At 41.6% G+C, this 25,859-nt stretch overlaps 1 protein-coding gene and 2 long non-coding RNA genes across 12 annotated transcripts in view; 1 reads left to right on the top strand and 2 right to left on the bottom strand.

The window, feature by feature from the left end:
* Nucleotides 1-9,336, bottom strand: part of USP3 (ubiquitin specific peptidase 3) — a 43,364-nt gene extending 34,028 nt beyond the window's left edge. The window contains exons 1-2 of one of the 10 annotated variants that reach the window (XM_064388880.1): nt 8,847-9,059; nt 7,850-7,948 (exon numbers count right to left, since the gene is read on the bottom strand). In XM_064388880.1, coding sequence (XP_064244950.1) covers nt 7,850-7,948; nt 8,847-8,937 — 190 coding nt within the window. In that variant the 5' untranslated portion in view covers nt 8,938-9,059. Of the gene's footprint in view, nt 1-7,849; nt 7,949-8,406; nt 8,766-8,846 lie in introns of those variants that run through there. The other 9 variants (XM_064388875.1, XM_064388876.1, XM_064388879.1 and 6 more) reach the window with 9 other exon arrangements.
* LOC135280702 (uncharacterized) lies at nt 9,307-10,567 on the top strand. The gene is made up of 2 exons (XR_010347558.1): nt 9,307-9,433; nt 9,550-10,567. It is a non-coding gene; the product is annotated as an uncharacterized LOC135280702 (long non-coding RNA).
* Nucleotides 10,568-11,464: 897 nt separating this feature from the next.
* LOC135280701 (uncharacterized) overlaps nt 11,465-25,859 on the bottom strand; it is a 35,853-nt gene continuing 21,458 nt past the window's right edge. The window contains exon 3 of the long non-coding RNA XR_010347555.1: nt 11,465-11,917. This is a non-coding gene — a long non-coding RNA (uncharacterized LOC135280701). The remainder of the gene's footprint in view (nt 11,918-25,859) is intronic.

Below are 25,859 nucleotides of genomic sequence, written 5' to 3'. Positions count from 1 at the left end.
TCAAATATAAGAGAATTCAAATAAAACTCCAAAGAACATTTAAAGAAAGAAAGAAACAACCCTCACTTGCAGCTATGGGAAAAAACCCAAGTTACTTCCCCATCTTTATCTTTCAGCCAAAATCCAAAAGATCGGGTTTCCAGTGAGAAGTAATTTAGTAATAGTTTGTGAACTACTATTTGTGCTCATGCATACCTGTACATGTAGTTTCCACCTCCTTATGCTAAATAAAAGCATTGCTCAGTCTCATAGAAGAAATTTCACATGGTTACAGTGAACCATTCCCATTTACAGTGGAAAACCACACATAATTTAGCTATACTAAGCAACACTTGTGTGAGAATATAAAGCAGGGGTAGGTGCATAACTACTATTCAATTTTCACAGAATAGGTAGGTCACAGAAGTGCCCAACACATTCCTAACACTAAAGAATGTCAGAGAACAAGGTGATCAGCTTCATAGGCCTGAAATTCCCTTCCCCACACTCAACCACACTGGCTTTAGTTCGGCATTTAGATTATGCAATCAGTATTCCACACTGAGAAACGGGGATATTACAAAAATGCAGGCGTTTGTGTTTGCCTGCATTCTCAGAGCAGTGATGGAAAAGCATACAGGGAGGTCAGGAAAACTACTTTCAAGCAGTGTAAATAGGTCCCCAGGAAGTGGCTGAACTGGGGGCAGGAGGTGCCAAACCAAAGTCAGTCAGGTCACTCCCAGCAGAGCTACAGGAACACCCAGAGTTCAGTGTGCCACTGCTCAGGCAGTGTGTAAGGGTAAGGAAGGGAGAGACAGCATCCGCACTGCCAGTCACACACAGACATTCGGCTCCCCGGCCACACCACCGCCACTTCTGAGAATTTCATCTTTCTGTGTCCAGGAGAACGCAGACATGGCAGCTGTTGATCTTCCTGCACATACCAGAGAAATCACATCCTACCTGAAAGCGTAGGGAGAAGTATGGAAGGACAACTATCAGAAAGAAAACAATAGAGGCAATCTGATCTTAATGAACAGGCAAATCCAAAAGCATTTTTTAAAACATTACTGTCTCTATTTCTCCTTCACACTCTAAAAACATTTTAGAGTTGTTTGGCTATTTTGATAATTAATTAGCATACAAATTTAAATACATATATTTTAAAATTGACTGCTTTTAGCCTTCACAGAAAAACAGATATAATTTCTCAGTGTAGCAGTAGCATCCACCAAAAAAAACCAAAACCAAAGTTAGCAAATCTTTATGTTAGAGCAAGACACATAAATGCTCATTTTCAGAGAGCAGCCAGAAAAAACACAGCAAAGCCAATAGTGTAATGTCATTTTGAGTAAGTCAGCAATTAACAGCAAGTCAAAATATACAAGCTGGGAATAGAAGGGAAAACAGGAGAAAGACAGAAAGAAGTCTTCTTGCTTTCTTTATATAATCTAGTAATAATCTGTTTATAGTTGCCACTATTACATTCCTACTTCCCCAATACCAGCAAAAGACACATTAAACCATACCATCCCACCAAAAAAAAAAAAAAAAAGGAGAAAGAAATGTATGGTGGATGAAAATATTGAAAATATTACCAAATCAAAACATGAACTGAAGGGTAAAACCTCCAAAAAATTAAAAAGGTCAAGGTTATTGTGAGAAAGTGTTATAAATAACTATGTAGTTATTGATACAATATGATTTGTCAGCCTTTTATGGTTAATACCCTAACCTCTGTGTAAACTGTATATCTTAGTATAATAAATATATACATTACAGTTTGGGATTTTGCAAAATATTAAAATAGAGGCTATGTACTGTGTCTTATAACTAACTTTTGCAGGAGTAATTGTAGTTGTGAAATAGTAACTAATGCCTTTATTTTTGTAGCTGACTGACAACAGGGAAATGGCTAATGGTGATTGAAAATACTTGTAAAAATAGCTATAACATCTGTATGATAACACTGGAAAAAGCCAGACAAACAACACCGAAAGCACAAGGAGGAGTATACCACAGTCCCTTTGGCTAACAATAACTGTCAAACCACAGACCAGGGGGCCTCGTGAAGAAACCAAATACAAGACACTCAAAATCCCATCTGCATTGTGGCATGCACACTAAGAAGATGAGGTCAAGGGTCAAACTATGATAAAGAATTCTTGGAACATCTAAACTCAAAGGAATGTTTGTATATATGTAATATTCATTTCTATGCATTTGACCAATGCAATGAGGAAGTACATAGGAAGAGCTGTTACAGTTAACAGTGCGCTTCTAGCAGTTCACCACGCACCCCAGTGCTGGATACTATCCCTTTCATCCCTTACTAAACTTTAAAAAAATTTTAAAGACTTAGCTTTGTTTCTCACAGAAAATACATCTATTTTGACAAAGATAAGCAGATGCTCATATTCCCACCTATTAATTACCTTGAAAAATCGGTATTTCCCTAGTTGATATTGATAAGGACCTTCAACTCCCATCCCAAACCTGAGGGTATCACCTTGCTTCATAGGCAAAAAGCTATCTGCTTGCACCACAGGGGCAGGCCGACTTCCAGAACCACCACCTTTTTCTGCCAGACTGCCTGGGAGGTATTGGGATTAGATTCACCTGGGTAATTAAATCTGCCACAGAAATCTCAAACTACCTTTACAAGATCCAAAATTATGCAAGACGTTCCAAAGGGGGTAACCCCAGAGGACTGCTTTCACATACCAGATAAGACTGCTAAGTGAGATGAGTACACTGCCAAGTGTACTCATTATGTCAAGTACCATTTAACACATCCTCTTATAATCGAGGAAAATAATTTGTAAGGACAAAATCTTACACCACTCCTATAGCAAGGGCACCATAAAGCTATTCCAATTCACTCTACAATAAAATCTGTTTCCTCCAACAATACTGAAGTATAAATCAGAACAGCCTTAATAGTTTTCAGATCCAAACTTTTTATTAAATTGCACTTTCTAATCTTCATGGAATATTTTAATTAATGGCTTTTAATCACTTTTTACCTAGGTAAACAATGTTAGTTAAAATAGAAAGCAAAGTATGAACGGGGTACTAAATGAAGTGAGTGTTACTGATTGAATAAGAAATGGCTCAAAGCTTAATATAATTTCAAACACTGGGTCTGAAACTTTCACTCTGTCAACCTCAGATACACGTGACAAAAAACCCCAAACTAAGTGAGTTTAAGTGGGCCAGCCTCAGCAACTTGCTATGATCAGACAAACAAAGCATAATGCACTGATATTGTTTAACACCTGCATACCCTGAAGAGCTTGGGAAAGGCAAGTGAAAATCATCCTGCTTACACTGAAACCAGCTGTAATGAGATTTACCCTAATCTGAGATAAATGAAGAGTCTGCCATGTACACATGAGTGTCTCATCCTGCTTCCACAGTACCAGACGATCCTGGTCTCCTTACCTGCCACACTTTGAAGAATCATTTCAAAGCACTGGATACTTACAACAGTCAGTAGTAAAATTTGCCCTTCAAAGTTGATCTTCAAAATCATAATGAACACTAGATCTAGTTTCTCAAAGGCAATATATTAAATGTCTACTTCTTTCATCTGAAGCACCTCTTCCCCAATTTAATGTTCAAATTTTGTGATAGATTATGATTGTTGTGTAGAGTAGAAACAAAATTTTCAGAAGAAAATCTACAAAATATTAATAACCAATTTAAATTTACTGACTTGTAAAAGATACTAAGCATCTGAAATACTTGCTTCTTTTCTGCAATTAAAAGAAAATTTCCATCTAACTTATGAAACCAAAATTAAGACTTTTATCCTATCTCAATAAATGCGTATCTTCTAACAGAACTGGTTCCAAAGCAGTGTGCTCTACCTCACAGGCCAGGGTAGCTGCTGACCCCATGGTCAATTCACACATCAGTAACCAATTCAAACAGGAAAAAAAGCCCCCCAATTTTAAGGAAAACAAGACCGAGTCGGAAAGAACATAAATCTAACAAGCTAACTTAAAACAACAGCCAGGGAATGAATCTAAGGAGATAGTACAACCTATGGAGTTACTAACAAGCATTCCTGCATAGCAGCAACCCAGAAAAATGAAAAGGTGAAAGAGTACCCAAATTTGAAATTAAAGTTACTAAATAAAAAGGAGTAATTTTTAAAATATATTTACTGTATCATTTAAATTTCAGAATCTGACAATTTCCAGGCCAAATTATTTTTCCATATATAGGGTGACAAATAATCCTCACACACACAATACAGACCATTAGGTCCACACGTTGTCCATTATCTCACCCTGAGTTTACAAACAGAGAACTGAAGTTTTCTTAGGAATAAGGTTCTACCTACCCCTCTCCAGTTTCAGCAAGTTTTCCCTCCTCCTACATTACAGTAATAATGAAAAGACAGAAGAAATCAGGACCTCTAGTAATAAAACTGGAAAAGCAGACAGAGACAGAAATACTTATGGAAATGGAGAAGCAACACTAAGAAGCAGCTGGGATGAAAAAGAAAGCCAAGAGGGTAAAGTCTGTACCTGTGCCTTTACACTATACTTGTTTTGGCACTGACTGCAATGGTCCAAAGCCAGAAATCACAGTGTGGCAGAATGGCATTACCTACCCCAGTGAAAGCAGAACAGTGAGACTAATTTAACTGAGAAAACCAAATCTGTTGGGGGGGTGGGCAGGGAAGCAGCAAGCAAAAAAAACCTATCAAAAGCAGCCTGATCCAGTGCAGTCATATTCTTGAAAGCTCTACTCAGCTTAAAACATTTGATCTCAAATCTAAATAAGCACTCAGGGATATCTGGGGTGATTCTGAAAAAAATTGAATTCACTAAATATTTTAGTAACTTAAAACACACACAAAGAAGGTCGTTAAACTCAGCATAATCACTAGGCCTCAAAAAGCCTAGGCCTGTAAAAATCACTAGGCCTGTACATCAGGCCTCAAAAAGCTTGCTCGTGCTGGCCTTCCTGACTTTCATATTCCCAGTGTCACTTCCAAATACCACAATGTATGTTGCTGACCATTGGTGCAATTACAACTCTTATGCAACAGAGATCAGAATGCAAAAAACTAATGTCGGGCACATATATTCAGCTTTTGCAGGAAACACCAGTCTACAGCCAGAACTGCTCTTCAATCCTTAACAAAATTACATTCTTTAAGGAGGAAAAAAGTATTCAACTGACAGTGATCTGAAAAGCAAGTTTTAAGCATCCTTCACAAGTGCAACTCCCCTTTAAAAAAACCCTCAAAATCAAAGAATCTCTACTTCAGCAGATGCAATCCTATCAGTCCACAGTTGTTCTTCTAAAGACAGAACTTAAAATTCTACACTGAACAACCATTGAGCCCAGTGAGAACAATTAATGAATCTTCAACCACACAGGAAAAAAGTTGGAAAACTGCTCCAGACTTCCACAGGTGTGCTTAGAAGACTGCAATCTTACTTAGGTGCGGAAGGGCTCCCTGTGGTTTGATGAGTCTATGAAAAGCTGTTGAGAAATACTGCATCTGAGCTGTTCCAGAGTACTTTTCATAATTACATGATTTGCACAACAGTGCTGAAGGTGTGGCACATCATACAAATGCAACAGCTTCAGTCTGTGACACAGTACTGCCAGTGCCTCCAGCTACTCTGCTTCCAACTTCAGCATAAGTTTCAGAAATTAAAATGCGTGGAAAGACTGCACTTCAATTGGAATTAGAAGATATCTGCCCACATTATTTCACATGACAGCACTGATTAAAAGCCATTTTCAGTTTCTATACCATTTCTACTTTGCATATATATCTCTTCCTAAATGCCCAATTACAACAACAACAACAACCTACCTATAGATCTGGAAAAAAAAAAAAAAAACCAAAAAACATTTTGCACTCTCTTTTGATAATTTTGAAGCCTCTCAAAGAAAATACATGCTGATTTCTGTACAGCTTACTGTACACAGCAGACTGACTGGATTAAATACCCAGGGGAAAGCACACCACTTTATGGATGGGAGGGCCTTAAACTCTCTGACTTCCAAACTACCTAACAGGAACATAACAAAAGACGTAGAGACGCTTAAAAATGAACATTATTAACTGAGAGCAAAACCGTTGATATTTGGATCACACCCTTGCTGGCAATGCTTCCTCCCACTGCTTTTTTTAAGAAACTTCCTTCATCACAAGACCTCCAAAGCAACTCTGGCAGAAAGCTTTCAAGGGAAACTTATTTAGACCATCGGAGAGCAGCTCAGGCTGCATACGCTCTCCTCTAACCGACTTGCTACCTTCAGTAAGGCCGGCTTCCAAATACCAGCACCAAATGCAACACTCCTCCAGTACACAGTGGCACAATATTCAAGATCAAGTAACAAAATTAAAAAGTGCCTCCATATTACCTTGTGAAGTTATTGTTGCAATCAAGAGTTTTTGTGGAGAGACGAGAAAAAGCTACTTAACCAGTGTACATCACTCAGCCTGGTACTACAGCTCCACAAATCTCTAGAACCTCAGACAATGACAAAAATAGCCACCGGCAGTCTGAACTAAAACTCACTCTCCAACCTATTCTGCAACATTTTGCTACCACTGGTACATCAGGTGGCTGTCAGAAAGTTTCCTGGATCACTATCCTTTTCTGGCAAGGTCAGCAACAATTATGAACAGGACTGACAAGTTTTGAGCCAGTTTAAGACAACACACTTGATGAGAGGTGCCCTGTAATTACAGACTGCAGAAAACTGCCTTCCAAATATTTTTCTACAACTGGGACACCACTACCACCCAATCTTAAACCACACAATCTTAGAAAACAGCATCAAAAGTAATAGAAAATGCATTAAATTTTGACAAGGTACTAATTTACATGCAGCATTGTCTGTTTAATTTTGGATTACAAAGTTACATCAAACCCAGCAAATAAGACATAATATCTAGTGTGACTTGACATAAACCAGTATTATGTATCTTTAAAAAAATAAAAGTCACCAAAATGAGTACAAACAAGAAGACAGTACATACTACTAGGCAGTTAATGTAGCAATAATCACACACTACTAGCTGGAAGTGAGAACTGAGGCACTACAGCTTTACTATACTAGTAGAAATGCAGCAGGTATTTTTAAAAACCCCACAATTTCATTTGTTTTAAATTAACAAGAGCCTGCTGTTTTTTCACTGGACTGCTTTAAATTCAATGTACCTAGCTTCTCTAGCCACTTGTTAAGACTTCTACAGTTATCTATGCGAGTACTGTGTGACTTATCGTTATTTTCTTAAAAAGCATTACAAACAAAAACTCCCTTAGATACGGTGCCATCATTACACAGTTCCCAAAAAGCCCTCATACCTTCCTCCTGCCTCAGTACTGTAAAATAACGCTGGTGATTGCCCTGCAGTTGGCTCTCCCTGCAAGTGCTGGTTCAGGAGAAACTCCTCTGAACACAAAGAAAAATTTGTTCTAAGTGCTGGTCTTTGTTGAGAAGCAGAATGCATGGGAGGGTAGCCATAAACTGGCTATTATCTTAAGCTATGAAGTTATATTAATACCTCAGAATATCTTTTTAGTTTTGGTACTTTTATCTAAGTTCTCTGAAGGGTGGTTCCCTACTGCCATATGCTTGTTGTTGACAACTTTGCTTACCCTTGATATTCTGAAGATAGCAGATAGACTTACAGAGTTAAACTTCTTGTCAATAATTTGTTTGTTTTTGTAAAAAAACATTAGGGACAACATTTTTTCCTGTACTTCTCCTTACCTTCTAATCATTTTCCCACATGACTCCACTGTAAAGTGTACACCCTCTAAATCAAAAGCATTACAGAGAAAAATAACTGGTTTTGCAAAAGGAAGCAGAAATACTACCACACCTTGGCTCCCGGAAACTGCAATCAGGGAACAAGTTAAGTAAGCAGCAGCCTTCCCACACCAAGGCATAGACACTACGAGACAAAGGAGAACCATCTTTCCTTAAAAAAAAAAAAAGGAACACCTTAAAATACATCCAGCCCTTCAGTGGTCCCCAGTCGGTCATTCCCAAAGGAGACTTTCTCTCTTTCGCTCCAGTGACTACAGGCACAAGTCCCGCTACCAGTCTAAGCAGGGCCTACTTCCCACGTGAAACCGATATAGTTGTGTCCCCTCTCATACAGAGCACAACTGAACGCAACTACAGCAAACAAACAACGACAGCAAACAAACAACGACAGCAAACATCGGGGGTTATCTGTGTAGAAAGCTAAATTTAAAACACCTGGCGCACGGCACGTTTAAAGGGAATGCCCCTAAACAAACAAGATCATGTGAGGGACAGTAGTGATGACAGAATATTTGCATTCTTAAATCAATGAGCAAAATAGTAAAAAAAAACGTGTATAAAAAAAAAAAAAAGGAAAGTAACCTCAGACCAATTGAAGAACACACTAACCCTGCAGTTGCCAGCGGCTCCTCTCCCCTCAACCGCGGTCCTGGGACAGAGCCGAGCACGCAGCTCCTCCGGCAGACAAAAGGAGCGCGACCCCGCAGAGCTCCGCGACGTCGGCCCCGCCGGGACAAAGTCCGCTGCCCACCCCGGGCCGGACAGCGCTACGCTGGTAGCACGGGACAGGGCCGGGGGTCGGAGAGCAGCCCCCGCTCCTGCCTCGACACGCGGCTTCCCCGCGGGCGCAGCGGCGGCTGGAAGGCGCAGCGCCTTCAGAGGGTCCCGCGGGGCGGCCCCGGCGGGTGGGGGCTGGGGTAGCCGCCCTCCCCCGCGCCCCCGAGCCCTCCCCCGCCCGATGGGCGCCCTCCCGCCGCCGGGCAGCGAGGACAAAGGAACAGCCGGGCCACCTCGGGCCGGGCGGGTCGCGCAGCGCAGGCCGCACTCACCGCTGCAGCACCAGGAGGAAGGCGAGCCCTGCGGGAACTTGGCCGAGTCGGGCGCGATGCAGACACTGGAACCGAGGTGCGGGCACTCCATGGCGGCCGCGGCGGAGCGGGGCGGGCGGGCGGCTCCTCGCGGCGTTACAGCGGCGGCGTCCCGCGCACAACAGCCATCTTAAGGACGGCCTCCCGCTCTGCGCCGCACGCGGCCGGGCCGGGCTTTGCGGGCAGCCGCCCTCTCTCCGGTCCGCTCCGCGCGCCACTCCCCGCCAGCCGGGCTTTGCGGGCAGCCGGCTGCCCCAGGGCAGCGGCGAGCGGCGCGGCCCGGCCCGGTCTGGTCCGGCCCGGTCTGGTCTGGTCCGGCCCGGTCTGGTCTGGCCCGGCCCGGCCCGGCCCGGTCTGGTAGACAGCGAGCTCCGGAGCACGCGGAGCGCTGTGAGGTGGAAGGACCTTGAAGAGTCATCCGCTTCCAACCCCTTCCGCTGGAACTGGTTGTTCTAGGCCAACCATCGAACCTGGCCTTGAACACTTCGAGGGATGGGGCATCCACAGCTTCTCTGGGCATCCTGTGACAGTGCTTCACCACCCTCACAGTAAAGAATATTATAATAGCTAATCTAAACCCGCTGTCTTTCAATCTGAACCCGTTCCCACTTGTCCTCTATCACTTCATGCTCTGCCATATAGTCATGCCCCATCTTTCCTCTAGGTTCCCTTAAGGTACTGGAAAGCCAGAGTTAGGTCACCCTGAAGCTTGTCTTCTGGCTGAACAATCCCCAAAATTCTCTCAGCCTTTCCTCACAGCAGAGCTGCTCCACCCTTCTGATCACCTTGGTGGCCTCCTCCGGACTCACCCCTGCAGCTCCATGTCCTTCCTGCGCTGGGCTCCCAGTGCAGGAGGCACCTTTCAGGTGGGGTCTCACCTGAGTGGGGCACAATCCCTCCCTTTCCCTGCAGCCCAAGGACACGTCTGGCTTTCTGGGCTGCATGCACTGATTGCCAGCTCATGTCCAGCCTGTCATCCAGTGTTCTGTTCTGTAAGATGTACAGCCTGAGGCTTGTGCCAGCATTTTTTAAAGAGATACATGGCCTCAAATTTAGCTTGTTACTGAATTTCCTACTCCATGACTGTAATAATTAAGTGGCGATAAAAGTACAGATGTTGTGTGTTATAAATGAGAAGCTTGACTAGGCCAATATTCAAGCAGCAATCAATTTATTAAGATGGTAAAGTATGAGCAATACAATGCTGGGTACAGTGGGGGAAATTTTCCCTCCAACTGCACGCCCATAGTTGGGGCTTACAGATATTTATAGGGGTGCTCATAAGCTTTCTCAGCAGTTTCCATTCCCAATTTTTACATCACAATTCTATACACTATTGTGATTTAGTTTTTCTCAAGTTGTATCCCAGAAAGGAGTATCTCCACAATGTGGGGTCCAGCTTCCGAAAGAAGAGAGAAGTCTTCCAGCTGGTGAGGTCCAGATTCCAGGTGCGGGTTCACCTTTGAATTGCAAGGACTATAAATCTCATAACAGTGATGTCCAGCTTTCCTTGGTCGAAACTATCAATCCTTGAGTTTATGTTCATCTTCCTTTCTCAAGCTGCTTTTCAATATTTTGTCAAGGCGTCGAGATAAGCGTGTTTCTTTTTTATATATTCTAAAGCTATGGTTTCAAAGATCCTTACTACAAGTACTATTCTAAAATTATACTTCAAAAGGTTATTATTGCAAAACTCTTTCTAGCTAGAAGCAGAAAGTTCCTGTCAAACAGCAACATCCTTAAAGCTTTAATTCGAATGCTCCTAAATCAACTTAAGACTTATAAAGGTTAATTACAAACAAAGGATAGGTTCAAAGGCCTTCTTCCATGCTTTACTTCCTCAGTTATTTATTAGAATTCATCTTTATAACTGTCCCATGGTCGGTTTCCACACATATCACAATCACAGACACACAGGTTGCCTGTATGTACCTGACACGAAACACAGCTTTGTATTTCACGTTGTGTAACAGCTTTACCAGACAATGCAGAATAACAGTTCTCACACTCAGCAATTTGCAATACCAGTGTACAGTTCCTTTTCTGCCGCGCTGCCATCCAAATCCTCGACTCCCCCGGGCAGGGGAGGAGGCTGCACCGGCGGAGCTGGGGCACAGCAGCTGACAGCAGGGGGCACTGCCCAGATGCGCCAGGGGAGTGCCTCAGCAGGAGACAGCGGTGGGCAGCAGACAGGCAAAGCAAATGGAGAAAAGCAGGACTCCTCTCGGGGGCAAAACCCAAAGGTTTATTGTCTCCAGGGAAGCCAGCCGAGAGAAGACCAGGAGCAAGGGGATACAATAATATATAAAGGGGGTGGAACAATAGGGTGGGAACAATACAATAACCAATAAGGGAGAACTTTGGAGGGAGCAAAATCATAACAGACACACCGGCTAGCGAACAGGGAATGTAGTAGGGAGGCACTTTTGTTCCTGGTCCAATCACCCACTGTAGGGAGAAAAACTTTCTGGAAAAAGGGGAAGGGGCCAGTGGGTGACAGACAGGGGCTCAGGTAGGGGTTAACAGAAGACATCCAGGGAAAGGGGGGAGGAGACAACAAACTGCCGGCGCTTGTGCTGGGGAGGGGCTGACTGGGGAGGGAGGGAGGGGAATTCCCAGACCGAACCATTATTACAAATAGGGGTAACAGAACAAACCAACTTCAATGAAAATGAACAACACGCCACAACACTTTTCAAATAAAGCAAATAAAGTCCGCCAGCATAAAAGTGGGGATTTTTTATTCTAAGGAACTGTGACAACCGTTGCATATTCGACTCTTTCTCTTACCTTAATGTGAGAAATGCAATTTTGCCACTGGTTTTGCCGGTTGCATGATCTTCGTGTAGACATGGAAAGCATCCACCTCTGTCTATTATATGTGGTACTGCACTATTTCATGGAGGAATACTTTAGAAATGGACTGTATGGATTTTCAGATGTGATACTTTATATATTCATATCAAAGGTGTCTTGATGGTCACTAATCTCCTTGGCAAAACGTCGTTCTTTACCCTTTATTCTTTTGCACCCTGTTTACACAAGGGGAGGGGAAATTCAGAGCATAAAAGACTCAATTCTTCACAGCATCAGAAACTACTTGGACTACACTCTATGGAATTAGTTTACATTTCTAGCTGTGTAGCTAGAAGCAGCATCAGGTCATTGATACCAAACTGTGAATTAAATGGCTGCAAATGTTACCTTGACACAAAACCACAGATCTTCCTCACACACCCCCATCCTACAAACTTGTAATATTTGATCTATTGGGTAAGTAACATTCCCATCATATACTTTACAGGTTGTATGATATATAACCTGTATAAAAATCCATATGATATTTATATAAATTTATATTTTTTATAGATTTTAAATAAAATTATTATATTTATATAATGTTTTATATAAAATTTATATTTAAAAATTTATATAATTTTTGAACAAGCAAATACAAATAGAGAAAAAATCAAATTGGGAAAACAATATTTAAATTTGCTTCATACAATATACAAACCATTATATATATCTAAGAATTACTAATTTAAGGAGCCTTTAAAAAGCTGGTCATGTTAGCATGCTTTACATTAGCCAAAGGGTCCTTTTGTTTACTCTGTATCCTGTGCTACAATGTATAATGAAGACAATACATTAAAGCAGCAGTTTGACTGCAGTTGCTGTCTTTTCTAACCAATGCATATATTTAATCCTTGTGTTGTGCCCCACCCATCCTTACACACAAACAGTGAGTAAGAAACCTCAATTAGATCTGCTCTTCTCACTTTCCCCTTGTACTTACATCACTTGGCCTTCTCCAAGCAATATAAACTGGAGTTTAACCAAAACTCCTACCTCTGTGTGGATTATGTTAGCAGTATATTTAGTCTTTCAAAATAAGGAAACAATATATTACCAAGATTAAATTTAAATATGGTAAAATAAACATGTTTATATGCTTTTGGTTGCCTACTTTCACTTTAGCACTGCTGTTACTGACTTTACACCTTGTTCCTTTGCAAGATAATAATGGAGTTTTCTTTCTTTTTTCATTTGTGGGTTGACAGCCATTCACTGCATCTTTGAACAGTGTAATCCTGTGCAAAAATGTGCTCATTTCTTTGTTTTAGTTGCCATGCCCATGGGAAAAAAAAAAAGTGGTAGCCTTTAAGTGTTTTTATCTCTAGCTGCCAAGATAAGTACTTAAGTAAGGATGATTTTATCTGTTAGGGAGTCATGATGCATAGCAGTTATCACATATGTGATGATGCATAAGGACCAGTATAAGCATGTTTGTAATGCAGCCTCTTTGCCTGTTGAAAAATAATTGATCACTAATGCAACTCTCAGCACTCAGATCTCAAAAGATTTACTTACAGTAAATAAGTGTAGTTTTCAGTGGCTTGCAGTGAGGTGTACATATTGAGTACAGAGGAAAACTGGAATAGGAGCTCTGGGAATGATTTTCCTTTTTGGTTAGCTTTTCAGTAAGATTTCTTCAGTACAAATCACTTGATTTGGAACCAGAGCCTCTTGCTCCCACCCTTCCTCAGATCAGAGTAATTTAGATGGTAGCTAATATAAATCCTATAGGTATGCTTATAATGGGTTCAATCAGTGCAGAACAGAAGCTTGTGATTTAGCACTGTATATTAAAAATTTCTATTTAATATGGCATATCATCATCTCTACTAACAGAGATATTTCACACAACATCCTGTTCTGGGATATATGTAGTCATCTATCTATGCTATAGGCTCCACCTGAGAGCATTTGAGCTTAGAATTTGGTCCTGAATTGGATTCTTGCATATATACTAAGAATGTACTGTGGGAGTGGGGAAGTTTGCATGGAGAGTTCTTTTGTTCTGCTGCATTCCTCAGAAATAAAATTGGTGGTGTTAAGTATTTGAAAACATTGAAAACATTATTTGCCATGAGTATGTATTATCACATGATCTAATGATGCAGTAGCAGCATTTTTCCTTGTACTCTTGGCTTCCTTAAAAGCCACTAGATGAACATCGTTCAGTGGATCAAGTGAAGCAGATTGTTGCCTTAGCTGACTTCCACATTTGCTGTGGAAATTGGAGAGCATGGAATGAAGAAGGAATGATGCTGTAGAAGTGGAATGAATGCTGACCTGCAGAACTGTAGTTCAGTCTTTGCCAGACAGTTCTAGTGTATGACCTGGCACATTATTTAAACCAATTTCTTTACAAAGTAGAAAGTAGGTCTGTTTGCTTGTTTGAAGACTAATGTCCTTCTCAACTACAGGTGTGAAAAGAGTCCAGCTCTGTTCAGAGCACATACATTGGACTTTTCCTATCCCTATGGATACACATCCCTCCTCTACTTCTAGATTAAATGCAAAAAGATAGAAAGAATATCATCTCCCATTGCATGTTTCTTCTCATTCAGAATGATGGACATTGGCTGATGCACTGAACACTTAGGTGAAATGAGTATTAGCAAACCTTTTGCTCTGAGCACTGGGTTTAACCCTGAGTGGCAACTAAGCTCCACACAGCCTCTCTCAGTGACCACTCTGAACACACATGCCAATCTAGACCCAGTAGCAACTTGATAGATTGGGCTTTCACCTCTAATTTCCCAAAGGTATGGCACTGAAACATTCAGGTATGATGGCAATAGTAATGGAGACCACAGAAGCCCAGAACAAAGTGAATCCTTTACTTGGTGCATGTGCAACTCTGAGGTGGATGCTGGCATGCAAAATATCAAAAGAAAGCATCAGAATACAGGTAAGTTGTAACACAAGGTCTCAGATTAATAAAGCCTCTACTGAAGTTGGCCAAGCACTTCTGTGACTTTTATGCCATCTGCAGCGGACAAAAGCTTAGCTGCAGGCAGCTGTGTATGAAACTACACCAGAGCACATTAAATACGACAGGCACATTTCTGCTGACATGTTGTCTCATTAACAAATCTATTTCCATTTCCTGCATGGCCTCTGAAAATAAAGTTCACACTTTTTCAGTGTTTGATCATAAGATCACCAGCACCTTCCTTTAAAAGGTTCGGGATTCTTCTCTAAAGTGCAAGATCTCCGAGCTGAAGGACAAAGAATTTAAAAGGAGGCAGATGCCCAGAGCAAGCACCTGTAACAGTTCGGAGCCTGAGATTGAAGCGTATAAACGGGCAGGACGTGCGTCCCAGCACGCCCAGGATACGGCCGAACACACCCCTGGAGGGCGGTGTGACACAAGGCATGGAGCAAAGGTTCCATGGACGAGTTCTACACTCTCCCTGCTCACACCGGCACTGCAAAAAATTCACGGGACATCTACTGCCACGGGATTTCTGGTTCTCTTCAGTACTATGGAAGCATCCCTCATTTCTTAATGAGCTATTTCCTGTGGGAAATAAGGTTGACTTTGGCAGTACAAATGGCATTGGGCTGATACAGATTCCATCAGAAGATTGTGTTTATTTTTTTAAGTATAATTCAAATATGTATCTGAGATCTAATTTCTTTCATTTCTAAGAGCCTATACTAATTTTACATCACTCTTCCAAGGATTCCAGAAGCATCTCATTGAAAAAAAAAAAAAAAAAAAAAAAGTCAGTGCTTTAATTCTGCCCCAAACTTTGCCTGTTCTGCACTATCCCAGCTTGGGCACAATGTAAGGGTGTAAAGGTGAATGTGAGTGATCTCTGTGGTGGGTTTTTTTGAACAAACCAATGAAGATGTGATGAACAAATTGTACAGATAAACTCAGCGGTTTTCACAGAAGGTATTATTTGTACAGACAAAGAGTTATTTTAAATTAATGCTTTAAAAAAATGCCTGAAAGTTCTCATGTCTAGCAGCTACCAACACCAGCTTCATCCATTGTTTATTGTGCTCCAGAGCCTGCTCAATAATGCAAGTACATCAGGGTGACATCCAGCAGTATTAATTCATGTCACTGGCATTTAGTTTTTACTGTATTTGTTATGTAAATTTTATATTACATTATTCCCAAAGGCAGTCTTGAAAAGAATGATTCTGTACTTCTGCTTAAGCTTACTTAAAGATCAGCAGACTTGATTTTATCCCATCAGAATAGAACATTTTATAGCCAAGATAACTAATTTCTCCTCATCACAACTGAACATGGCTTACTCATTAATTTTTGGCAAATGAGGGAAGTACAGGTATATTAAAAAAAATAAAATAGGTAGCTCAGTTTACATACTGCATCAGAGCACAGAAAAGAACTTTCAAGCATCCTGTTGAAAGAAAGCCTAGTAGTATCTATTTGCCTGGAAAGCATCATAGTTGAGACCAGCTCATCCATTTGATCAAGGAAGGGAAAACTGTTCAAAAGGACTTGAGTAACTCCAGAACCTAAAACGCACTGGTACTATTTCTTGTGTCACAAGGGGCAAACCCATAGCTATTTCTAAGCTACAAGTACTGCATGTTTAAATGACATTCAGGTTTTCAATTTCACAGCTATGATTAGTTAATTAACAAATCTAAGGACAACAGACAATAATCCAGATGCAAAAAATGTAAGAAATATTACTCTGGTAATAATCTGGGAGGATTAGGAAGATAACTAAATGGTATAGAATTATACTATTTCAGATAAAATTTAGGAATCAGAATGCAAAATCTACTTGCCAGTGAAGAAATAACATGTAATGAAACTATTGTAAAAGAAATGTTGAAATTAATTTCTGGACTCCCATCTCAAACACATACAAATGGAAAGTCCCAAGATGAACTGGGTGATCTAAAATGAATTTTTTCACCTCTAACCTCTGTTACAATATCTAATTGTATATACTAATTATAGCTGTTGAATATTACTACAGTAAAAGTATCATATGTATCTGTGAACTGTAATTCTACACAAATTATATCACTTTTCTGCTAAATTAAACAAGATTGTACAAGCTATTTCTGCTTTTTTGTTTGCAGTAAGCTACAAAGGCATCCCACCTGTCTCTCTTCTGCATGTACTTGCCTCCAGTTTTGTACAACAAATTTTGTACTGTACTGCATGCATATTAGATCTACTTTACTGTCCACAAATAACTGTAAATGCTAACACAAAAGGTGCCAGCATCTCAGAGCATTTTGGTTCTGAAGTGTTTTGACTCCAAAGCAAAGTATCCCTGGAAAAACTTGCTATTATACACAAAGACAGTATACATACTTCATTGATAACTAGCTTGAATGAGACTTGTGTTAGCAAAATGGCACATTTTATCCTGTTTAGAGATCAGCTTATTACCAGGGAAATATGAATTTTCTTGCCATGTCACTAGGATTACATTATTATGTTACTAATATTGTTGTTATGTTACTCTTCAGGCCTAGTTATTCACATTGTCGAGTAGCAATCTGAATTGTGAAATACGAGACCATCGGCCTATATTTCCTTTCTTCACTCCCTTCACTTAACATCTGTGAATTCAAGGACTGAACAAGCCTTCTGAAATGTTTCTGCTCTAGCTGCAACTTGAAACTTGAGATGGCAAAATCTCAAGGGAGAGGGAGATGTTCAGCTTGTTCTGAAATAAGAAGCTGCTGGGACATCCTGTGAGCAGAACAAAACCTTTGAAAGCAGTCTTGCCAAGCCCCAAACACTCCAAGTTACTGGGCCGCTGATCAGGCTGACCCCAAGCTTTGCCATACTCATCCTGCAGTACCTCCCTCATTCGTCCTGAAGAGCACCCAAAGCCAGAGCCAGCCTGGCTGCTGGCTGGGGTGAGGGCACTGGCACTTACTTGTGCTGCCAGCAGGCTGCTGTTCCAGGCATTTCTTCAGCCAATGCCCAGTCACCCCTGGCTGTTCCTACAGAGAGAATTGTCCATCACCTTGCCATGAGAAAAGGACCAGATATTGTTGATACTGCTGTATGAGCATTAGCAATATTAAACCACAAGGTATTTACGTATAAGAAACGTAAAATTTAGGACTACCTGCAAGCTTCTTTCTGCAACAATGTGCACTGTATACCTTTTGTCTCTGTTGTTGGCACATGCTGCTTACAGTGTTTACAATGCTGCTTACAGTGTTTACAAGTTCTTCTGTTCTCAGAGACACCTACAAACATTTCAGTAGTTTGAGATTATATTTACTCAGCTGACTACAAGTTGTCAGGGGGTGTGCAGATGCATCACTAAGGGCTGAAATGAAAAGTGAAATTAAAGAATCCATTTGACTTGCCATCATCTGGACACATTTGTGGAAAATGTGGAAATGCAGAAAATTTGGAAAAACTTTTCATGCATTGCCTGTCAGTGAAGAAGTAATTTCCATTCACCTCTGTAAGCAAACAGCTGCAGCATTTCTTGGTTGTGTAATAAGAGAGGCTATTCAGCAATGTTCCCCCTCTACAGTGCTGGGCTATGCTGGTCCCTTTGACTCTATTTGCTATGATAATGTGGTTATCAGTGCGCATGAAATATCACATTGCAGCTCTGAACACAAGACTGCTGCAGCAAACAAGCTGGTGGGACAGCTGCAACATCTCCATGTTCCAAGGCTGCCTCAAAGAGCCCTTTGTAGGGAGGTTTCAAGCCAGCAGCTGCACCACTGGTGCCCTGCCTTCCTGAAGGAAACCCAGGCCAGCAGATGGGGACTCCCTGCATTCCTGGAGACAATTAATATTTTGAAAGATTTTGGGGACATATTATTAAAATGTAATCAGAATACATTTAAATTTAAAACTTTTTCATGCCTTCATGCAAAAAAGCTGGCCCCCATTTCTCTCTCTCCCCACTTGTAACTCCCTGGGTTTACAGTCACTGTGAAGGATTGACATTTCTGGAAACCTACAACACTGACTTTTTTCATACTGGCTTTTAAAGCCAGCATATGACTGGCAAAGTGTTTACTGGCCAGACCAACCGAGCAAGCTTTTTATGTCTCCAAAGAGAAATAAAATAGTGCTTGGAGTACAGCCTGCCATGAGTTTCTGCATGAAGCTCCACAGAAGGAGATGGCTATTTTAATCATCCTGTAGTTTCTTAAGCATAGGTTCTCCTGCTGATTTAGAACAGGCTCAATTCAGAACACTAAGCCATAAATACATTAGGAGCTGAGGCTGAAGCAGAATTAATATTCATCTCTCTAGAGTTTTATTTTAAAATATACCTTTTGATCTCTCAATGTGTAGCAGAGTCAGTGAGTCACTCCAGACATTTTAAAGATATTTTGGAAAAAGCTGTAAAGTGCATTTTTGGGTTTGTTTTTCTTTCTTCCTTTTTTTTTTTTTTCCTTTTCCAGTCACAAGCAGAATTGGCTTTGTTATTTGGCATTTTTTTGCAATAGAAAAACTAGAGTTGAATAGCTGTTAATGAGCACATAATCTCCCTCAGTAACATAGACATTCCAAGAGAAATGGAATGACTTCTGGTTGGACTCTAGCCAGCCATCCTGTGTTGATGGAACTGGTGGAGTAGTGACAAGGGGCCTCTGCATCCTGTGCAGCAGCTACTGCAGTGAATCTAAATGCTCAGAGCAAAGGGCAAACTGGAAGGAGGAAACTGGCCATTTTTCCACACTTCGCCAGTTCATATTGCCTTATGGGTCTGGCTGGCCACAGTGTGGAAAGTATGCAGCACTTACACTTATTTAGAGAGGTATAGGGATGGAAATTAAGCAGAAGCAAGTAACTCCTAGAGTCAGAAACTGACAATCAGCATGGGGACTCCCAGCACCCTGCTCAGCTCACTTTCTTCTAGCCTGCCAGCTTAGAACCTAGACAAGGCCAGAACTGACAGTGTAATACCTCTCTTCTCTATAGCAAGGCTTTACTCTGGCTACTCCTTGCTCAAGCCAACACCATGACCATGTGTGTTGAATGAAGCAGACAGCAGAGGCCAGCAACAAAAATCATCCAGTTATTTTGAGGAGCATTTCGAGCATGATCGAGGGGTGCAAAGCAGTGAGGAGAAAGCCGTTTTTAGCATTTTTAGCAGAATGCCTCACTTTGCTGTACTGTATTTTGTGACTTGTTTGCTTGAGCCTTTTTTTAACCGTACTTTTGGGCTTTTCACTGTGTGCAGACAGGACAAATATAGTGACTAACAAGCATATACCTGTTATTTAGTTGTTATATAAAGTGCACCTGAGTACACCATGAATTCACATTTTAGGTTTGCTGGAAACTTCTTTTGGAAATTTGGTCTGGGCTGTTGCCACCTTTTAAGGATCCTTTCTCATCCCTCCGCCCCAGGCAAATCCTCAGCTTGTTTTTAAATCATTACATAGAAGCCCTGTTAATCTCACCAGTGACCACAAAAACCATTTTGGCTTTGAATTTCTTATTGCATGCAACTTTCTTAGGTAACCTTTCCTAACATAGGATACCATTTGTGCTTGTCATGTGGTGTCAGGGTCACCGTCCTGGTAGGTGACAAAGAAATTTGTTGGAGCCTGTTTTAGATAACAGATCTTCTTGCACATCATTCATAGCCACCACTATGAACAACACAGCCCACTACCCTGCTTGGCCTCCAGGAGCACACATCTGAAGTGACCCTCCTTCCCTCATCAACAGAATGAGCCATGCCCTTGCAGAGCGTGCAGTAACCATGCTCTACAGGCCAAAGCAGCATATCCACCTCATCCCTGTGACTGAGAACCTCTGTTAAGTCATATTTCTATTAGCACCAAAAAGCTTTATTACCTTTTTATATAATCAGTTTGTTATTCACTACATACATTCCCTACATGCATCTAAGCAGATACTTAACAGATCTTTTTCTTAGAAACTGAAGGTAGTGCCTTGAAATTAACTGGCAATATATTTGTACTTTGAACTCACCTGCATGCCAAGATTAGCAGTATTTCTAACTGGTTACAGACACTGTAAATAAAGCATTCAGTCTGCTTCCTTTATGGGTGCTGTTTAACCTATTCTAAGCATCATAGTTTAGTGTACTGTTCAAATACAAGTTGGGTTTTCCCAACAGCTATGACCTGAAGTCAAGTTGCTTTATGGTCATGTTTTACTGTAATAGGTTAACTTCAGTCCAGAAATTCAAGAGAAATTAATCCTTCTGAAGACATACACTGAACAAAATCAATATATGCGCTCAGAGGGAACTTTAGGTCTGTGCGTGATATGATCTTACATGCTCCTGTAAATCTGTTTGAGAGCAGACTTCAGGGAAGACAAGCACTAAATCTGAATATCAGTTTGAACAGAAAAAAAATGTTGGGGAAATTGATTTTAATTTGTGCAAGTAGTCACACATAACAGTGCCTGACCTTCTCTTACAGGAAATCCTGGAGTGCTGCTCTGCTCAGTCTGCCAGTTCCCAGCCTATTTAGCATCTACTTCAGAACATGCAAGAAATCTTAAATATAGCTTCACTGGGATACTCTGCCACAGCAGAAACTTCTTTCATAAGGGCATAATATTTTAGGGAGGGCAGATGGGAAATTGCTAACATATAGGGAATTTCAAGAGGTAGAATAATTTAGAGGGCAGAGGACTGGATTTATGAATGCCTGCTCTAACTCCATAGCTTGCAATGACCAGGGATCAGTATCTTGTTTTTGTGCATCATCTGCAATATAATTTTTTTAAAAAGCAGTTCTTACCTTGAAAACTTGCAGATGTAATGAAAACAAGGCAAAACCAAAATGAAAACACAGCAGAAAAATATCTACCATTATGCACTGCACCTTAGGATGCACATATCCACATTTAGAGGTGATATAAGCAAAGATACTGGACAATTTCCAAAATTTTACAGGTACTTAGAAATGTTGTTTTGAAAGACTGAAAGGCTTGAAGAAAGGTCATGTCAAGGAAACACGGAAATAATAAAATCCCATCATTTGGAAATGGCCAGTTTAACAATAATGTCCTTTCTAAGTGAATTAGTGTCAAAAAGAAGACAACAAATACTGCAGCTCAAAATATATAACAATATATTTTATCTACACAATTAACAATTCCAAGAGAATGGACTAAATGGCATCATGCACTGACATTTCAAACATAGACATCAAGGTTTATATTCCAGCACAGTTCAAATGTGAAAGCAGGGCTCAATTTCAAGGCTGTCTGGTGTCCCTTGTGCAAACTGCCTGTCACCCAACAATCCTCAAGCACTATTAGAGTTTCTGAGACAGCTAACTGTCTGTCTGTCAATGCTGTGCCCTTCCTCAGACAGCTTTGGGGTTCAACTTTTTGCTTACAGACAGCAGTTACATGGGTTTGTATTATTTGAGCCTTGCATTCAGGTCCTCTCACTGGGCCCCAGTGCCAGCAGAGCTCCCAACACCTACCAGCCTACCAAACTGGGGAGTTGGTGAGACCCCACAAGATGGCCTTATGACCCAGACTGATTTTAGTTACTGCAGATAGTGAGGTAATTGCTTCTTTTGGATCCAACTGACACTCTTTGCTTTCTGTTTACTGTATGCAAGGGGCTCCATAGTCTGTTTGTTATGGCCATTTATCTGTATGTTTACTAAAAGGTTTTTTAAAGAAATGCAGTATCAGCATCTCCTCCAACCTTTGACACATCAGAAGAGAATCACAGAATGAAGTAGGCTGGAAAAGACCTTTGAGATCATCCAGTCCAACCTATGACCTAATACCTCCTCATCAACTAAACCACGGCACTGATTGCCATGTCCAGTCTTTTTTTAAACACATCCAGGGATGGATGGGGAGATGGTTCCATTGCCCAAACACTCTTTCAGTGAAGAATTTTCTTCTAACATCTAGCCTAAACTTCCCTTGGTGCAGCTTAAGACTGTGTCCTCTCATCCTGTTAGTGGTTGACTAGGAGAAGAGCTTGACCCCCACCTGACTACAACCACCTTCCAGTTACCTATAGTGATAAGGTCACCCCTCAGCCTCCTTGTTTCCAGGCTAAACAACCCCAGTTCCCTCAGTCATTCCCCACAGGACTTGTGTTCCAAGTCCCTCACCAGCCTTGTTGCCCTCCTCTGGACATGCTCAAGCATCTCAACATCCTTCCTAAACTGAGGTGCCCAGACCTGGACACAGCACTCAAGCTTTTGTTACCCATGCTGACACTCAGCGTTAGTGTACATGCACTTCAGCTGGGATGCTGATTTAACACCTGACTCTGGCTTACCACCCTTGGGCTTGTTTCTGGAGAGCCCATTTGCATTCCCTTCCCACTTAAAACCTAGTTTAAAGCCCTCTCAATGAGTTGGGCCAATTAGTGGGCTAGAATCCTTTTGCCCTTAACAGAGATGGAGCCCATCTAGCTCCAGCAGACCAGGTGCCATAAAAGTTGCCCCATGATCAAAGAATCCATAAGTCTGGTGATGGCACCTGACCTTAAGCCACTTGTTGATATGCAGGTTCTCCTGTTCCTTTTATCATTTGTCCCTGCAACTGAAGGCACTGAGCAGAACACCACCTGTGCTCCTCACCCATTCACCAACCGACCCAGAGCCCTGAAGTCCCAGGTCCTCTTCTTCTCAATCTTGTCACTGCCAGCCTGGAGCATTAGCAGGGGATAGAAATCAGAGGGCTGAATCAGCCCACAGTCTCTCAGTAATCCCGTCCCCAGGCCTCAGGGAGGCAGCAGACCTCCCTGTGGGATGGGTCCGGTCAACATACAGGGCTCTGTGTTACACTCAGAAGGAAGTCACATACTACCACTCCCCTTCTTTTGTTTTTAATACTAGAAGTAGTAATCTGTCTGATGGATGAAGTGTAATTGGGAGGCTCTCCAGGCAAATTATTTTGTTCTGTGTCACCTGGTCCTCTGGATCCAGGGCTTCATACCTATTCTGAAGTGGCACCTAGGTAGGTGATGGGGGTTGGGAGGAATTTTCACAACCTCCCCAAGGAGGGACCCATTTCCACTCTCCTTCATCCATCAGGTGTCCTCCTCCTGCCTGATGGTGGGAGGCATGGAAGTCCTCTGATTCCTGGTATGCTTCTCTCAAAGATGGAAGGGTGAAACTCTACCAGTCTATTTCCCTTTCACTTTCTCTAATGTTCCTCAGGCTTTCTACTTCCTCCTTAATTTCAGCCACCAGAGGAGATCGTTCACCTGATCACACCACAGGCAGGAGTCTTTTGCAACATCCCATGGTGCTAGTGACAAGCTCAAACCCTCCTTGCAGGAAGGGGTCTGGACAGATGGGGGTTCTTCTTGGGAGCTTCTGTTTGCGTTGGTACACTTTTACTAGCTATAGCTTTTGATTGTGTGGAGACCATTACTGAAAAAAACCCAAAATCAACAAACAAACCAACCAACCAACCAACCAAACAACCCAAAATAAAACGCCTACTAGCTTTTTATTAAAAGCCTCCTACTAGGAGGATGACTGCAACCCTCCCTGTGTGAACTGCAGTGCAAACTGCCATGACCATGCCCTCAAAGATGTGCCATACCCTCAAAGACATGCTACGCCTTCAAAGATGTGCTATGCCCTGGGCCACCACACTCCCTAGAGCAGCCTTTGAATCAAAATGCCAAGGGCTGCAAGAAGCTCCACCCAGCACCTGAATGGCTGGTGAGAGTACCTTATTTTCTGTTTTATTACAGCTTCATCTCTGAGGTTAAACACATCAGGAAGAGGGAGTGATTGTGGTCAGCCAAATGCTCACAGAATTTGCAAGTGAAAACTCCAAATGTACTCTCTAATGAGAATGCCTTGTCTCACTCATTTGCCTTGAACTTGTCCTGTACACTTTCCATTATCACATCAGTCTTTGCATTACTACTGCGCAAAACACCACCAAGGTTACAGAGCATTGCAAGTTAAAGACTGATAAACCCACACTGCAGAATTTCAGTCTGACCTTTCACACTCAGGCTGCAAATCTACTATTTCTTATGAGCCAATGCCATCCATGAAAATGCTGCTCTGTCTCTGCCTTGCCTGGTGTGGAAATGAAAACCGACTGCTAGTAACCTAAAATTTCTTAAAGCCAGAATAAAATGCAATCCCTATGCAGTTTTTTTTCTCTCTCCCAGGGAACTTTTTTCTCTTTTTCCATGGCTTATATTTTGCAAGCAAAGAGCTTTTGCTCCAGCCAGCCTTGAAAGCACAAGCCCTCCCTGGAATTCCTCCCATAGGTGTGAAGCCAAAATTATTTCTGCTATAGCAGGAGCTAGGGGAGGAGAGGTACAGATTATGAAAATGCAAAAATGGTCTGAGGGGGATTCTAAGAATCAGAGCATACTTCACCATGGTGAATGTTTCAAGAACACTGGCAGAAAAGATGAAGGAAGGAGATAAGAAAATACAGTTTGGCAGACAGCTCAGTCCGTACACTCCTACACAACATGGTGTTTTTGTAGAGCAGGTAATTTTCAGCTCTTGATACCAACCTTAGCAGCTTGTCAAACATGTGAAGGCTGATGACAAAACCACTTATTCTACAGAAACCTACAAAATGGTGTTTCCAAATTTCCACCAGGTTAGGAAGGTCCTGCATGCAGCAACAGCTGTGTGCTGATAGCCCTCATGCTGAACACACTCATTATGCCTTTTGTACCCATTTGGTAGACAGTGTCCCTCTGCTTTGGACAATGGCACTAGTGAAGTCATGTTAAAAACATTTTCACTATAGCTTACACTCTCTAACTCTTGATTACATCTGTCTGAACCAAAACAAGCAGAATTACAATCTAGGTTTACAAAATGCTAACAAGAAGTATGAGAGGACGTGTTCTCAAGCACAGCTGCTTTCTAAAAGGCTACAGGACATTAATTAGTTGGTGCTCCTCCTTGCAGACTCCCTCTTCCAAGAGCGGGAGGACTGGGCTATGGATGAAGAGTAGCAACAGACCAGAACCATGCTTTACAGCAGGGCCCTGCCTGGGACCTAGACAGAAGTGAGCCATGCTACAGTTAACTTTCCCTTGTCAACTTCCTAAATAGTAGGGAAAAATAAGCACGTCTAATAACATTGAGCAATTACACAGTAGCTGATAAATAAAGATGTTGAAAATAAAATTTGACCATCAGTACTAATACATGATAAAGCTCTTACTGATA

Source organism: Passer domesticus, chromosome 14, assembly GCF_036417665.1.
Source record: "Passer domesticus isolate bPasDom1 chromosome 14, bPasDom1.hap1, whole genome shotgun sequence".
Classification (NCBI taxonomy): Eukaryota; Metazoa; Chordata; class Aves; order Passeriformes; family Passeridae; genus Passer; species Passer domesticus.
The sequence above is the reverse complement of the archived record's forward strand: the minus strand, read 5'-3'. Positions and strand labels throughout refer to the sequence as shown.